Source organism: Channa argus, chromosome 1 (assembly GCF_033026475.1).
Source record: "Channa argus isolate prfri chromosome 1, Channa argus male v1.0, whole genome shotgun sequence".
NCBI classification, from domain to species: domain Eukaryota; kingdom Metazoa; phylum Chordata; class Actinopteri; order Anabantiformes; family Channidae; genus Channa; species Channa argus.
The window spans coordinates 10,987,371-11,003,481 of NC_090197.1; the positions used below are offsets into that span (position 1 = coordinate 10,987,371).

The following is a 16,111-nucleotide window of genomic DNA, read 5'->3' on the forward strand; positions in this document are numbered from 1 at the left end:
GGATTTATTATTGCTGGCAGATGCTCTGGTGATGCTTTGCTGTGCAAGTCACCTGTGCATGTCCTTCCTTCAACTTCCACAGTTTATTATTAATGGAATGTGCTTTTTCCTCTGTACTATATATCTGTTTCCAGTTTAATTATGGCTCATCTCTGCACTTTTGATTTACAGTTTGCAGGTCACAGGTTTACATTGAACCCATCAAAAGTACATACACTAACTGGGACCAATAACTGCGATAACCATTTATTGCACTTACATAATTAATCACAGTGTCATGAACAAAAAAACTCCACATCTGCTATTTTAAGAAATGATTTGAGCAGGTTTTCAAATCAACTCAAACAACACATCACAATTTCGGTAAAGGAGGAAATGATCTATTGGTTGTAGTGATATGGGTCTCACTGTCTAGGAGTAAAAAGAGGAAGTTGAAAGGTTAGGAGGGCAAAAAGGAACAGGCGGGATTAATAAAAGAGAAAAATAGCAATAAAGACCAGTTAGAGGAAGGAAATAAAGATAATGTTAGGCCTAAGTAATGAGCAGGAGTGAGACAGACGTGAGAACCCTCCAGCGATAAACAGGTGCACAGATGAGCGTGGAGTGCATGGCAGTACACGAGGGCACGCTCGTGGACCTTGGCTGACATTTCCAGTGCTGATCTAACAGTTTAGCGTTATTCCTCCTCTCCGTCAAAAGGCCGGGGCTGATCAGAGGTTTTTTCACTGTGTTAGCATTTTTCTCCATCTTAGTCTCCACAGACATGTGCTCACTGATTTAATGTACTTGAAGGATTTGTAAATCTTTCACTCAAAACTGAGATGCTTTTTCTTTATGGGACCACAGAGAGAGCTCTGGCAACAGGAATGTAGTTCACATATTAAAATGTGATCATAAGGCCATCTGATGTTTATAATTACATTACAAGGAGACTTCACATCACAGGCTTATCACACACCATTAATTTCCATCCTATCAGAATGTGAAACTGGGAGATGATGGTTGGGGATGACTTCTCTCGAAGCTTTTATATACGCACCACAGAGGGTACTTATGTGCTCGTCAGGTCATAAGCAGAAAGGTAAACTATTGTAATTGTCTAGTAAATGTACATCTTTTTTTTCCCAGTTCTTGTTCACATTAGCAGGTGAGCAAAGAAACTGATATACTGAAATACAAAATGTGAAGGTTGGTGCAGATGAACGTGCTTGACCTGATCTGATGGCTTTGGGGATACTGTGACAAAAAAAGGTTGGGAGTTATTGAAATGAACTGCAATTCCATTTTTATCTTTGTGTTGCCATCAGTTCATCAGATTTACACATAGTAAAAAGGGCTCTTAGCGAGGGTAACTGAATCGCAAACCAAGCGCTCGGTCCAACTATGTGACTAAGCATCCCATCATCTTCTCCAAGCTGAGTGATATGGATCAGGTTTGCGTGGGAAACACTGTGAATCACAATGGGAAACTGCGAACAGAAATCGACCCCGAGCCTTCTCTGTAGATAAACCATGGTCACACTAGGAGACACTGGTCTGAGTTAAAAGCCAGTCAGAAGAGAGCATCTCATCGGTGAGATTGATTGTAGAGAAAGGGGAAAAGAGACGGGCCCCAGTCACTTTCTTTTCCACCCACTCGGCAGGACATGCCTAAGGCTGGAGGAATGCCCCATATTTACTTTCCCTCCTTCCCATTCCTCATCACCACACACGCTCAGCACAAACAGACTTCTCCTTAACTTTTCTTCTGCAGCCCTCCCCACCCCCTCCTCTGTCCCAGTCTTTAATGGAGCAGCCCGGCCCTCCTTTCAGAGCTGTAATGTCATCCTGCTCCCCTCTGCAATCTGCTGCTCTTGCTGCTGTCAGAAGCACTTTGCCTGTGACCAGGAGCCACTCTGATCAAATACAAACTTTTGCAGTTGTTTGAAGGAGTATCCGTGCATGCAGTGTATATTTTGGTAAAGAGTCCTTTAAATAATAATGTGTTAAACATGTGTGACTGAAGTGGAAGACAGACATGGAAAAAGGTGTATGTATTTCAGATGGTACCAATTTACACACTTGTCTCCCATTTTTGCAAAACGGCAAAGTCTGTCCACATATAGTAAAAAATAAAAAGCGAGCTTAAAAGCCTGATTAAAATGATTTCATCTAAAATGTGACGATTGTATTCGGCTTTATCACTGCAGCCTGGCAAGATGACAAAGAAAGTCACAATGCTATGAACGGAGCAAGTGTTTATGCGGTACAGAAACATTCGTGCTGGTGGATTAACGGCCGCAGTGCTTATTATCAGAAAATGTTTGCTTTGATCTTATTTGCGATTCGTAAATAAATCCACAAATAAATTGGAAAATTCCATCCCATCCCTTCCACTATCCCCTGGTGATGAGATTTTATCACTCTGGGAAAAGAAACAATATATACTGAAGCAATGAATAATCTAGTCTATGATTTCCAGTTGTATTTGAATGCTCATCATTGTGTATCTCCTCTGTCACTGCAGGGTTTCGGTAGTGTGTCCTCAGAGCACTGGTTGGGCAATGAGTACATCTACCAGTTGACCAGCCAGAGGCAGTACGCCCTCCGCGTGGAGGTGACGGACTGGGACGGACACCGGGCCTTCTCGCTTTACGACCGCTTCCAAATTGGCAGTGAGAAACAAAACTACAGGTAATTCTGCTCATGCTAAAAGATCAAAAGTGGAATTGTTGCTTATTTTCTTCGTAGCTGGAAAACTGTTATCAAAACATTTGTGATGTTGAATCCATTTTCTCAGATTTGCTCCACGTGTTGAAGTGACACAGACTTTCTGATTCATTAACTCTTTTAATCCACCGGCGTCAGTTTTCATTAGACCATAATTTCAATTTATTTCCATATACATGGTAATGACCTCAGCGGCTTTGCATTTAATGCTAATTAGCAGATGTTAGCATGCTTTCAGTCTTACAAATACATAACATCGGCATCAATGTCATTATGAATTTCTTTAGATAGTGCTTTGCTCAAAACATTGCTGTGCCCATACCTGCTCAACGAGCCTCTAGTAAAGCTGCAGGCCTTTGCATCACGTCACCATCAGAACTCCAACAGTGTTCACCCAGGATGTGTTCACATAAACGGACTTTCTTCGTTCTGTCTGGGATATACAGTGAAGAAACCACAGTGCATGTAAAGTATAAAAACATGCTTTTAGTGAAATGTTCAATACACAGCCCGACAGCTATATTGGTTAAGAGAGACGCAAAATTCGTCCCGAAAAGAGATGGAAATGTTTTCTGTGTCGGCACGATTTCAGTTGTGTTACAGTATGTTGAGCTTTCCTTGATCACTGCATAACAGACGATTATAAAACTGAGTCTACATGACAGCAAAGGAATGAAGAAGGGAGGAAATATTACTCCAGTGAAGGACAAAATGGACAGAAGTGGACAAAAATAGTGACTGTGAGCATTCCACAAAGTTCAGTCAGTCTTTTCTTTTATGCAAGTCTGTGGTGAGGTTTTCCTCATTGCAAATTCCTCCCAAACCGAATGTATCCCTTGTCATCATCTCTTCATTGCAAACTTTTGTTTGATTGACGCTTTGTCCTTTTGTGTTGCTGAGGTGAAGGTTTCTGTTTTCTTTTGAGGGGGTTAGTGATAACAAACCCCTCACTATGGCAAATGCCAGACTCTCTCAGATGTGGAAAACTGATGCAAATTCCACAGAATTCCATGCAATCCCTGGTTTCAGCGGAGACAGGCTGACATCTTCAATTCTTCAGTTGTCACTGGCTAGCTGGGTCTTTCTGATAAGAGGTCACTTTGGTTGCGAAATTTCTTTCGTTCAGTTTTGAGTGGTTAAACAAAGATTATGATGAAATAGATTTTGTTTCTTAAAAGCGTCTACCTCAACCGCTCCACTCGTTGCATCAATGCTCCAGAGAAGAATACAGGTTTAAAGTGTTTCCCTGCAGCGGGGGTGGGGGTGGGGGGGCATTACCATTCTTGTCATTTCTCATTTTAGAAACTGTCTTTCACTAACAGAGGTTTTGCTTTATGACGTCTTGTGGAGTTTGTACCAGCTGTGGGCTCTGTAGTTTTCTCTGGGTTCTAGAGAAATGGATTTCAAACACGTGGATAAGATTTTTTTTGTTTTTTCACTCAAAGTTGACTCAGACTAGTTATAGTCACCTATAGTCTTAATTTCTGGCTCTGGTCTGAAAGCGCAGGACTAACTTCCCAATGTAGCACATAGAACTGGAACAGCTCCATACGTATGTAGGATGTCTGAAAATCATAGCAGTGTTCTAAGTAGAAATTGTTGATTTTAAATAAGAAACGCATTTAGTTTTTTTGAAATCCAATCATTTGTTAACTCTCCCTCTCACAACACACACACACACACACTTATATCACTTATATCTGCCTTGATATGACTGTACATCTTTATATTCCCCACGTAACCTTTCGTTCTTTTGAATTAGGGAACCAATAGTTGTTTCTGCCCCGCTGAGGGAAGGAAAGGGCATCCCCGGCCATTTTAGCCTGTTATGGATGCAGGCTAATACAGTTTACGAGTCCTGTCGACATACTGATCTCTATAAATAGATTTGTTCTTGAAAAATAGTTGTGGTATGATAATCACACAGTGCTCCTCTGAAACACGAGCCAAAACAAACCAGATGGCTTGGCCCAAAACAAGTCGACACTGCCACGTTCTCCGCTTTTTTCTGCTTTGGCACCTCCCTGCTTTTCAATGTCGAGCACTCTGCGACAAGCTCTTCAGATTTCATTTATTGCTCTTAAACATAAGAGATAGTTGTAAGTGATATGGCCTGTCTGTTAGTTGGTTTTGGATTCTTTTCTGCCTTCTGCACTGGTTTACTGGAAGAGAGCCTGCGTCAGTGCAAGTCAGACAAACATTTATAAAGACCTCATATGGTATAATCTATGTGCCTTTTGCTCCCTGTCTCTCTCTCTCTCCCACACACACACACACACACACACACACACACAGAATAAGAGCAAAAGTACAAACAAAGCCATGAAGAGACAGGCACGACTTAGAAACAAGGCAGAATAACTGTATGGTCTAAATGAAACAATGCACACAATACACCATTTGTCATAAAGAATATTGCGCATTATCATCCACAAAATGATTGTCTTGACGCCAGCTTCTTGGTTTGATCTGCATCTACTGTGAAATTGAAATTGCCCAACTTGCTAAGGGGGAGGGAGATGTGAAATTATTCTTTTGTGTAATAGGGGCTCCTAATCCTCCCAAGCCGTTACCCCTAAAAGTTTGGACCTAATATTCATCTGTATTCGCTCATCATCTTCTACTTTGGATGGCTTTGTCCAGCATAATAAAAAAGTTATATCAATACATCATCTACAATCAGGAAATTAGGAAATAATTCAGATTTTGAAAATAAGCACCATTTGGCTGATGTTTTGATTGGTGGATATTGTGTAAACACTTTAGTATTGGATGGATTCAAATTCTGTATAATTTAATAGGATATTTTAAATGTTATTAACGTGCAGACTACATTCCACTGTGGCGACCCCTGAAGGGACAAGCCGAAAGTCTGTGTGTGTGTGTGTGTGTGTGTGTGTGTGTGTGTGTGTGTGTGTGTGTGTGTGCGTCTTATTTGTGCACTTAGAGGGGCCATTTTATGCATCCATTTGGGCTTTTATTTTATTCAGGAGCTCTATTGCAATAAGGTTGTATGATTTTTAAGTGTTCATTTATCTTATGATGGCTCACTGGGTCAAGTGAGTGAAAGAATTTGTTTCGGCTGTTGGGTCTTTTAGGCCCCACCTACACGTTGGTGCACTTTGTGGGCGTGGGAAAACTAAAACGGAAGTTTGTTTAAGGACTTCCAGGACAGCTATATGTCCCACTGTCGGGCACGCAGATGCCGTTAGGGCTGACTGAAATTAGGGCGTTTCATTTACAGAGAGCATTTAAATACACATTGAGTATAAGCGTTTGGCCTTTGACTGCGTGTAAAATAATACCCAGCAGATCATGCAAAGTATAACATGGCCCTCTCAGTGTCCCAGGAAACCCGTTTTAGAATCTATAAACATCAATTTCCCCTAAATTTAATAGTAGTGGGAAAAAAACAAAATTTCTCCTTGATGCTATGGGACTTTTTGATTTTGATTTTTGAACATTTTGAATGTTTTATTTTTTTGTTTTTGTTTTTTAAATAAAAGTAGTCCTGCCCTCAGTGACTTTCCACACATCATAACTAATAAGGTGACAACCAATTCCTGCTTGTTAACACGGCCATCTAATCTAATGCTATTCCAAAGTACTCCAACATATCTGAAAAATATTTTTGCTTCTTCTGTATTTTATTTCTGAATTTACCATTAATAGTACAATACCATATAAGGCGTTATCATCACTGGAGCTGATTAAGCATTAGAGCAATGGCAGATTAAAAGAGCAGCATTAAGTGTAATCGCACATGAGCAATGTTGGTTTAACATACAAATCCTTTTGGCAATACTAAGGGCTACTAAGTTCCCACTAAACCACAAACTCATAATATTGTGAAATGAACTCTTTTTTTTTTCCCTCCCTCATTGTGACTGAGGTCACGATAATTGCAGGGGTTACTGTCTTTATAAACAGCCAAAAAAGTCCCCTATCATCAAAGATAATTTGGTTGCTGTGATACAGCATGGGTTAGAGAAAAGAAAATAATAAAATCAAATATATCTTGATGACCTTCAAATATTGTTGTAACAGTAACCATCAGTTTAACAGATTCAGCTAATAACCCTCATTCATCAAACTTGCTTTGCTTCAAAGTTAGTGCTAAGTATCAAAATGAATAGAAAAGGGCAAATCAAGTAAACCTAAAAACAAGTAGTGAATACACATAACCAAGATTATGGTATAATATAAAAAAGAAAAATGAAATTACCGATGAAATTATGTCACACACAGTACCAGCAAAGATGCACAGTTTCAGGCACATAAACAGTGCCGGCTGAGAATGGGCCCAAAGTTATGGAAGAGTGCGCAGAAATGTTTTTTTTAATCTTAGGTCGCTTTATAAAATGCTCCAGCTTTTGCTGTGTCTCAAAGCTAAAAGTGGCATTGTGTAACAGGATAACGGCTCCCTGTAAAATATTAAAAGAGATGTGTAATGTCTCTGCAGCTAACAACAGTGTGCATTTGACAATCATGACCTAATTATTATTGTAAAATAGCACAGGAAGCTGACGATAGTTTACACTGAGTGCAAATGTTCAGAACGATAATGTTGGCAGGCCTCCACTGGATTACTTACTGTAACTGAACTGGACGCTCACTTGAAGGGCCATCTATTGAATAAACATGTGTACTCATGGTTTAATAGTAGAACAACGAGGCACTGGAAAACTAAAGTTGCATTTTGTGTAATTGTGCTTTTAAATAGTGCTCAAAGTGGTTTCAGGAGTCAAGCTTGCCCTGTACTAAAGCTTCAGCTGCTGTGGGATTTGCTACAAACCCCCCAGAGTTTCTGTGTCTGATGAGAGAGAAAAAGGAAAAGTGGAAACTCTAATACAAAAGAGATGCAGACTGAGTCTCCATGCAAGAATTTATCGCGGATGAACTGTATTGTACTAAAATTAATAAAAATATTACAGCTAATACCCTGAACTCATGGAATAAGCCAAAAGGACAAAAAAAGTTGTGGCTGATACCAGATAGAAGTCATCAGTCAGACATAATAAAATTCCCTGCTGGTGCATTTTGTCAGATGTACAATATTTAGAGTTCTTCTAATATTTTTCAAAAATGTTTTCTCAACTACAGATGACAAAACTTGTGTTACATTTTTAGAAAAGTAATAATTGAAAGCAACACGTTTTCAGAGACGTGGAACACAGGTCACTGAATGGCTCCAGCATGTGAGCTGGACGCATCTTAAAACACCAATGAACATGTAAAGTGCCCTGGCAAACCAGAGAGCCGTCATTTCCAAAATTATCTAAGATCGAAAGCTCACAGCGGTTGATTGTATGCACAGACACAAGTTGAGGTTTACAGGGAAAAATGCTTCATATATATTGTCAAATCTTTCCATCTGGAAGTAAAGACTTATATGTTTATTTTCGAATGAGCCATTACATCTTTATTCAAAAACCTTTCTTGTTCAGACAGCCAAGCTCTTAAATCCTGTGATTTCTGCATGTGGTAATGGCCCGAGTTCCCCTTGGAATCAGAGAGATCTAGTTTAGCTGTTTTTCATGTGGAGATTTAAGAAAGAAATTGGCAGAGATTTGGGTTCCAAAACAAGGTGACCTCTTTCGATTCCAAGACTCACACTGAGATAAGTTATGTCTGCTTGAACCCAATCATTATATGCTTAAGGTTCCACGGTTTCCGTTTGGGAAGAGATGAAGCATCAAAGCATCAAACTGTCAGGTCGGAAAAATACATCGGCAGAAAGGTTTTTTAACCATTTGTTGCGATTTTAAAGTTTACCTGTAATCGAAAATTTCATTTGGCTTCGTCCCAGCAACACATGGCTCCATGTGCAGGTCTCTATTACGTCAGTAGACCCATCTCCATGACAACTAACTGAATAAACGCCATCTGCAGATGAAGTCTGTCTGTATGTTTGAATATCACAGAGAACATATGAGTACCATTTAGTGAGGGGACATTTCAGTTCCAATTTTTTTTGTCAAACTATAATGTCTAAGGTCAACGGTGACATCTGAGGATTTACTTGACTTAACCAGGCCTGCACGTATCTGTACAAACCGTCGGCGTCAGTTCATGGTACATGTGCCTCAGTGGTGCTACACTCGGTGGCTGCCGGTCTCAGCCAGACGGACACCTCTGTGGCCTCGCGGTGGGAAGCGAGCCGTTGGTCAGGGCGATTAACCTCTGCAATGGGCCAATCAGACTGCAGTTCAGGAGGCTAATGACTGCCAGGTGTGTAACAGCATGCGTTAGACTCTCAGTGGACTGGGTGGCCACCTTCGTGTACAGAGATCAAAGAAAACTAGCAGGCTGAGCTTTGCATGTCTGTCAAAAGGTAAAAAGGGATATAGCTTTTCAAAGTGTTGCAACCACTTCTATTTCAAGACAATATGAAGCGTCTACGAGATTTTGTTTGCATTGTAATTATGATTTCACTTTCATTTCGTGCCTGAATCTCTTTGTAGATGGTATCATGCAGAATGCCTCCTCAGATGGATTTCATACATTTCAAATAAGCTACCATATGAAATAATATCCTCTCTTTAATAAGTGTGTTGTGAAATGGGACATGTCAGATAAAGACAGACTGCAAACAGGCGACACGTTAGCAGACCGAGGGCCCCCTGCCAATCGCAGCCTGCTCTGCTATGATCCAACTCTCCTCTTTGCGTGAGCAGAAGGTAAAGCATTTTGAGGTGGGCGGGGGAACTTTAAGGGGTCCTCCATAACATATCTGTAGTACACTGGAACTGGACTGACTCAGATGCAGTTGCACTCAGGCGCATTTGCATGATTTGTGTTTGTTCTGTCATTTCAAGCTTGCTTACTTGGAAAAGAGCTCCAACATACAGACTAGGTTGTTGATCCACGTATGTTTTGTTAGATACGTCTTCATTCTGTATATTATATTTTGTTTGCAAGTTATGGTTAAATGCAAATGAACAAAATAGAAAAAAGGCGTGGCCTCCATTGCCCTATAGTCGTTTAAGAATGTCATTTTTAATGACCTTGGATAAGAATGTTTTTAGGATTCAGTGCGACAAAATGTCAATCATTGTAACCTAGTTTTGCTTGAAAATGTCTAAAATAAACATGTCCATCATCTGATTCCTCACCTGACCCTGCTACAAGTCTTTTCCCACATACACAATTTCCAGCTTAATACTCCAGAGCATTGACTCATTATGACTGAAACTCAATCTTTATCAGTGCTTTAAGGCGCCAGTTCATCCAAATGACAGAAAAACATGTTCTCGTTTACACCTAGTGGTATTTAGTCATGAAAACAGTTTTGCTTTTATTTGCCCAAATTTTGTTGCATCTACTTTGGAGACATTTGGAACGAAAAAGATGACTGGAATTTTATTTGTGGTTCCTAACACAAGTAAGAATTACAGTCTAGGAACAATGTTGTAGTCAAAGCAAATTTTGTAAGAAAAAAAAATTTTTTTGTTTGTTTTTTTAAAGAAAACTTACTCTCAATGTGAACACAACTTTAAATAAGATTTAAGTATAGCCTCACATTCGGTGTCGTGAAGGGCCCATTGTGCAGTTACTTTTTGTGTTCCAGTCAGAATGCTGTGTGCAACATTATACATCTATCTAACCTGTTTACAAGCCCATGCATGGTAAATTACAGCGTTGAGTGGGGTGGTATTTGTGTTTGTAATGAGCATAAATACTCTGCTCAAAACATGGTTGACACACTATAACCAAAATGTTATGGATTAAATTTGAAAATGTGTTTTGTGCATCTTTGGTGCAGTGCAGACATGTATTCAGGCTGCTTAGACTGAATGTGACTGAATATGATGGATGAGATGGCATGACACCAAGCTGCTTCCCATTGAATAAAATCACAGTAAATTATTCCCCTCACAGCTCAATATTTTGCTTACTAATGAGCCTTGACCAATCGCATTACTAAGTTCCTTTAAATGGAACAATCGGATTAGCATGCACTTCCCGCTGAAGTCCTGCCTGGCTGAGCAGATGTTTGTCCCCTGATAAATTTTATTAGCATGAATTACGAGAAGCTACCTCTCGGTCAAACTCTCTCGGCCGCACTGTACTCTCTCTCATTCTTGGAAACAGGCCTCAGGAAAAAGCATCTCGTCTTGAGTTTGTCACTTGGCCCATTTTTGGGTTACCGCACTAATCATTCGGGTGCGTAACAGTCCCCGACAGGAAGAACTGCAGATGTCAGTTGGACTGGGGATTGTTGGTCTGGTAAATATGCAGTACAGCTGGTAAACACAGCCACAGACTATTTAAAGCAGCCTGTCAAAGTGTCAAGCTGAAAATCCCTCTTGATGATGTGCTTTGTAAAATGAGTAAATGTGAGAGAAAGTCTGTTCTTTATCAGAGCAGTAGCAGACCTCATCCTTGACAGTGCATGTTTTAGTTCTCAGAATCCAGAATTAGCCGATAAACTACCCATAAGCGGCGCAGTGTCCCGGGATGTGTTTGTGCTCAAAGGCAGAAAACCCCAGGGGGCTTCTGTTGCCCAGTAGATGCCAAATAATAATTTAGCATGTGTCATAGATGACGTGCTGTTCATGGGAACTTGCACATTCATGCGTACACAACTAGTTATAATATAGTCACCGACTCTTATCCAAACTTCACCATGTCCAGTGGTCGTCTGGAGTCCCTGACTAGACACGACTCACCCTTGCGTGTATTGGTTTAGTGCCTTGGTGAACTCCCCACTGGATTCCTTCCAGTCCCAGTTTTTTACTATGTCATTCAAATCCGCCGTTTACACAGCTGTCCAAATACAGGGGTCCTTCACATTAAATGACTTTTCTAGCAGCCTCTTTCTTTGAGACCTTCAACCTGATGTTTCAGAACTAGAAGCTTCACAAAGGGTGGAAGCCGCAGACAGCGTGTCCTGAGAAAAAACATCTCCTGAAAGAATGAAGTGTTGTTTTTCGAATTTGTTACTTTCTCATCGGAAAGGACGAGCTGGGTGCAAGGTTCACTACACGCCCATGGTCCCCTGTTATTGAGAAATGAATTCAGGAAATGACTTTGTTTTAGAGTGAACCATACTTAATAAAAGACACCTCGTTGGCATGGTGCTGCAGTCCTGATATTTCAATGTGTAATCTCTTCTTTTGGGAGAGAGTGAAATTTAGAGAGCGTGAGAGAAAGACAATAAGAGAGAAAAAAGCAAAAGTGTGATGCAGCAGAATATGGGAAGGCGTGTTCTGCTGGTAATATTAGTCCTGTCAAAGAGATGTAGGGATTGTCAGGTTCACAGCTGGAGAAACCCTGGAGAAATCCACTTCCAAACTTTATATTAGTTTTTAATCTTTTTGTGCTGAGTGTGTGAAAGCAAATGTTTTATGACAGATGAGTGCACATCTTTATTAATGCATAGAATGAAAAGATCTGCATGTGATTCAACTGTGTGTATAATTATCTTTAGTCATTTTCACATAGTGTAAAAGCTTGTTCATTATTAGTCGTCCAAAGGCTGATGCACAGCAGTAGCTATTTGGAGAAAGAGAAGAACTTGTGGAATAAACAGCTAAGTCACCACGGCTCATGAGGCAAAGACAATAGCACCACCTACAGAAACTCAAACTTTTACTTCAGGCCAATGGTGCTTTTAAGAAGATCAATAATAAAGAGGAGCTCAGCTTTATTCAAGGGGATCACATACAATTTTTTTTTATTTTTTTTACTTTTAAGGACATAAGCATTTCATTCTTCATTTTGTCCCATTTAGCAGTTTATTCAGAATAAATAATGAGTGACTTATTGAAAAGTCACTATGCAGACTGACACCCAGTTGTCAGTTTTAGTATCAGTAGATGTCTCAACTGCGTAGTTCAATAACACATTGGCAACTATTTGGCAGATGCTTTAATCAAAACAACTTCGAAGTTACATTTACAGTCGACACACCAGGAGCAACTTATGGGGTTCAGTCTTGCCTCAGGATAAGTGATCTTGTCGATACGAGGAGGCGTGGATCAAAACACCAACCCTTTGTGTAGCTTTAAAATTAGTTCCTGATGATTCTTTTGCAACAGCCAACACAGTTTTATGGACAGTTTGTTATCGTTAACTTTTATTAAACAAGCCATAAACTGTGTTCTTTACTTTCCAGCCACAGTGACACTTTCCTCAGCCTTAGTTTCCACTAAGCAACCTGGACTATTTTTCTGTCACTTACAAATGCTGGTTTAGATGTTCCATTCTTGTCGAGTTCACTTTGGCCGGAGCAGCCTTTAAGAAGTTTGTAACACAATCCCGACACCTGAAGCTTCCTGACCCACTTTTTATAAAAAAATCTTTCAAAATGGAAGCGATGTAAATCATTTGTTCTCTCAGCAGTTTGTTTGAAATATATCACGAACAGAGGAAGAACACTTCCTCTCTTCATGACACAGTGGGGACTGTGTACTTAAAAATGAGACAAGGAGAAATATATCATACTTGGATGGCAGATCCCACTGAGAGTATGTCCTACCTGTATTGTTCTTTTACTGTTTGTAACTTTTACACGTCCGTATTTAATCATTCAGTCTGTCGTTGTGGTGTAAATCAATGCACTGTAGCCGTTTGTTACACCACATGCTCTTTGCTCATCGGACCCTTTCCGTCTGAACATTCCCTTTGTCTTTCACTCTTTGTTTTATATTCTCTCTACCCCCTAATGTTGTTCCAGGTGTTCGACATGCACTCAATCACAACAAAAAAATAAATCGAACTCAGCACACATTTCCTCCAGCTTCTCGCCGTCTTCATTTCTCGCACTGCTCAACCCGCCATACTTCTCTCCACTTCCTCTCCCTCTAATGTGTTTCGTGATGTCTTTCAGGCTGTTTCTGAAAAGCCACAGTGGGACTGCAGGTCGACAGAGCAGTCTAGTTATCCATGGAGCAGACTTCAGCACCAAGGACATGGACAATGACAACTGCCTGTGCAAGTGTGCCCTCATGCTTACAGGGGGTAAGTGCTACCATACAGGAGACCTTACCTCCTGGTTAATTATCTAAAACTCTTTTTTTTTTTTTGTAGGCAAACCCAGATAATTAGTTATATAGTTATATAGCTCTTCGGATTTAAAACTAATTCAATCCGTGTGGTTCAAGAAAAACAAAATTTTACTCAGTTTGTTGGTTGTGACCAAATCTTACCAAAAACAAGGATGGCGAAAATCTTATTTTCTACTGCCAGTATTATTATCCCATATATTATTTCCTTTAAAAAGACAAACGAGCTTTGATCAATGCAAACAAGAAAACATATGTTCCTGTCACCATTTTTATTTTATTGGAAAAGAAACTGTTAAATACCCAAATAACTGGAAGAAAATTAGCTAGTTGCTAACTTTGTCTGCCTGTTGCTTTGGGTTTGGAATTTGTTTAAAAGAGACTTTGGCAACTGGAATTAAGAGCAGTTGGACCGAAACAGTAAAGTTCGGGGCTGCAGCTCAGATAGTAAGGCAGTCGTCCTCAGACCACAGGGTCAGTGGTTCAATCCCTGGTCCCAACAACGTGTCCAAGTAAACTCCAAGTTGCCTAGGGGTTCAGTGCCTCGCATGGCACCCACCACCATCGGTGTGTGTGTGTAAATGAGAAGCAACATTGTAAGTTGTTTTGGATAAAAGCGCTATATAAGCAGCAATTTCACTATTTACAATTGATCTCTTTTGCTAAAAAGTACATTTGGCAAAACTTAACCTTACACTTTGTACAATCATCCAAGTTTACATATTTCTTGCCCCACCCAATTTTTTAAAGCACTGCTGCCACTTTCCCAGTTCTTAGTACTTTACTTGCTACGTATAAAGTTGTCATGACCAAAAAAAAATGGCAAAAAGTTGAATCAAAGAGAAATTACATTCCAACCATATGGCACCATAGAGGCAATACAATAATAAATCTAATAGAATAAAGAGGATAACTATTCCAATTAACTTTCTGCCATAATGTTCATAGCTCAGTCATCAGAACAGGTCATTGTCCTCTTGCAGCCTGGTCTTGCTGGGCTAACGTTTTGGATTTTATTCTGCATCCCCTCCCAGCTGGTTGAGCTGTGGTTGGAGCACATAAAAAAAAAATCCCTTGGCACAGCACCAAATGTCAGACGCATTTAAAATGCTGTGCAAGTGGAGTCCAGTGACCCATGCTGTCACCTCATGGCAGCTCTATTACTGTTGAGTCGTGACCTGGTACTAATCAAGGATTTCTATGTGTAGATTTAAGATCAGCATTACCTCTTAGGTCATTATAAATTAAATAGGGTGAAGGGAGCTGGCATCCGATCGCCCGCTCTGCTTGATTCATAGCCTGTCCATGGCTGGCCACAAAGCAGAGATATAGCAACATGTAGCCCGAATCAAGACCTAGCACTACGCCAGGTATAGGATATGCAGAACATTCTATCATTTGATTTATTCCTCAGACTTTTAGGAGTGCGGCTGACATGAAATGATGTCAGTGTCTGGAACGTGCGGGAGGAAAATGCTTCCTCTGTTACATTTTCGGTGTTAAGAATATGGAGGAGGATACGCACACACACACTGAATGAATGTTTACCTAGAAGGAGAAGATACAGATGGGATAAAGGGCTGACTGTAGGAGGTAGGGGGATCCCATATATTAAAAGAACAAACTGCTTTAGCTGGGTGTCTTGTTTTTTTTTTTCTTTTTTGCTTCTTTTTCTTTAAGTAAGACATCCACACTGTTTTTACAAGGCAGTGAGCATCTCTGGCCTTGAAATAAAGAGGATACTGATCATAAATCCCAAAGAGTTGCTGTTGGACACACCGAATGTTTATGTGTGATGGCAGTTGTGTGGTCTGCAGTGTATCAGCAAGTTATGGATGGTGAGAGTGATGCTTGCAGCATTCACGGCTATGTGCCCAAAGAGGAAAGAATCTCCATAAAACGAAACTGCAGGTCACACAATATGGACTTTGTGACATGCAATTGCCATCACGTGCGCCAACGTTGCCTGTTGCGTACAGTGACTGTTTTTAGCACACTTGGTGAAATCAGCCACCTGCCGTGGCTGGAAGCTGTGAGGCTGAACCGAAACAGTAAACTTCCAGACCCTTAAACCAAAACATTGACCTAAAAGATACTGAATCACCCTGTCGAACTAAAGGGAAACTGCAGAGTTGGAAGATAATTTCCATGTGGGTTTATTACTATGAGCTGCCTTTTAACACTACACATGTAGCAGCTTTAACCTTCCACTAGCGTTGCTCCAGCCACAAAGATGCCAGGTGAAAGAGCTCCTCAGCCTGGGGACCATTCCTCATTGACTTTCATGCAAGAAATGATAGTGTAGCTGTTTCATATGCCGTTCTCACGAGTCCCTGCATCCTTAAAACAAATGCAGTTGTAGAAATGGAAGGAGTATGTGTTCTGAGTATGTG

At 40.3% G+C, this 16,111-nt stretch overlaps 1 protein-coding gene across 1 annotated transcript in view; it reads left to right on the forward strand.

The window, feature by feature from the left end:
• angpt1 (angiopoietin 1) overlaps positions 1-16,111 on the forward strand; it is a 49,179-nt gene that overhangs the window by 31,263 nt on the left and 1,805 nt on the right. Inside the window, exons 7-8 of the mRNA XM_067496541.1 lie at positions 2,507-2,673; positions 13,544-13,674. Of these exons, the coding sequence (XP_067352642.1) occupies positions 2,507-2,673; positions 13,544-13,674 (298 nt within the window). The remainder of the gene's footprint in view (positions 1-2,506; positions 2,674-13,543; positions 13,675-16,111) is intronic.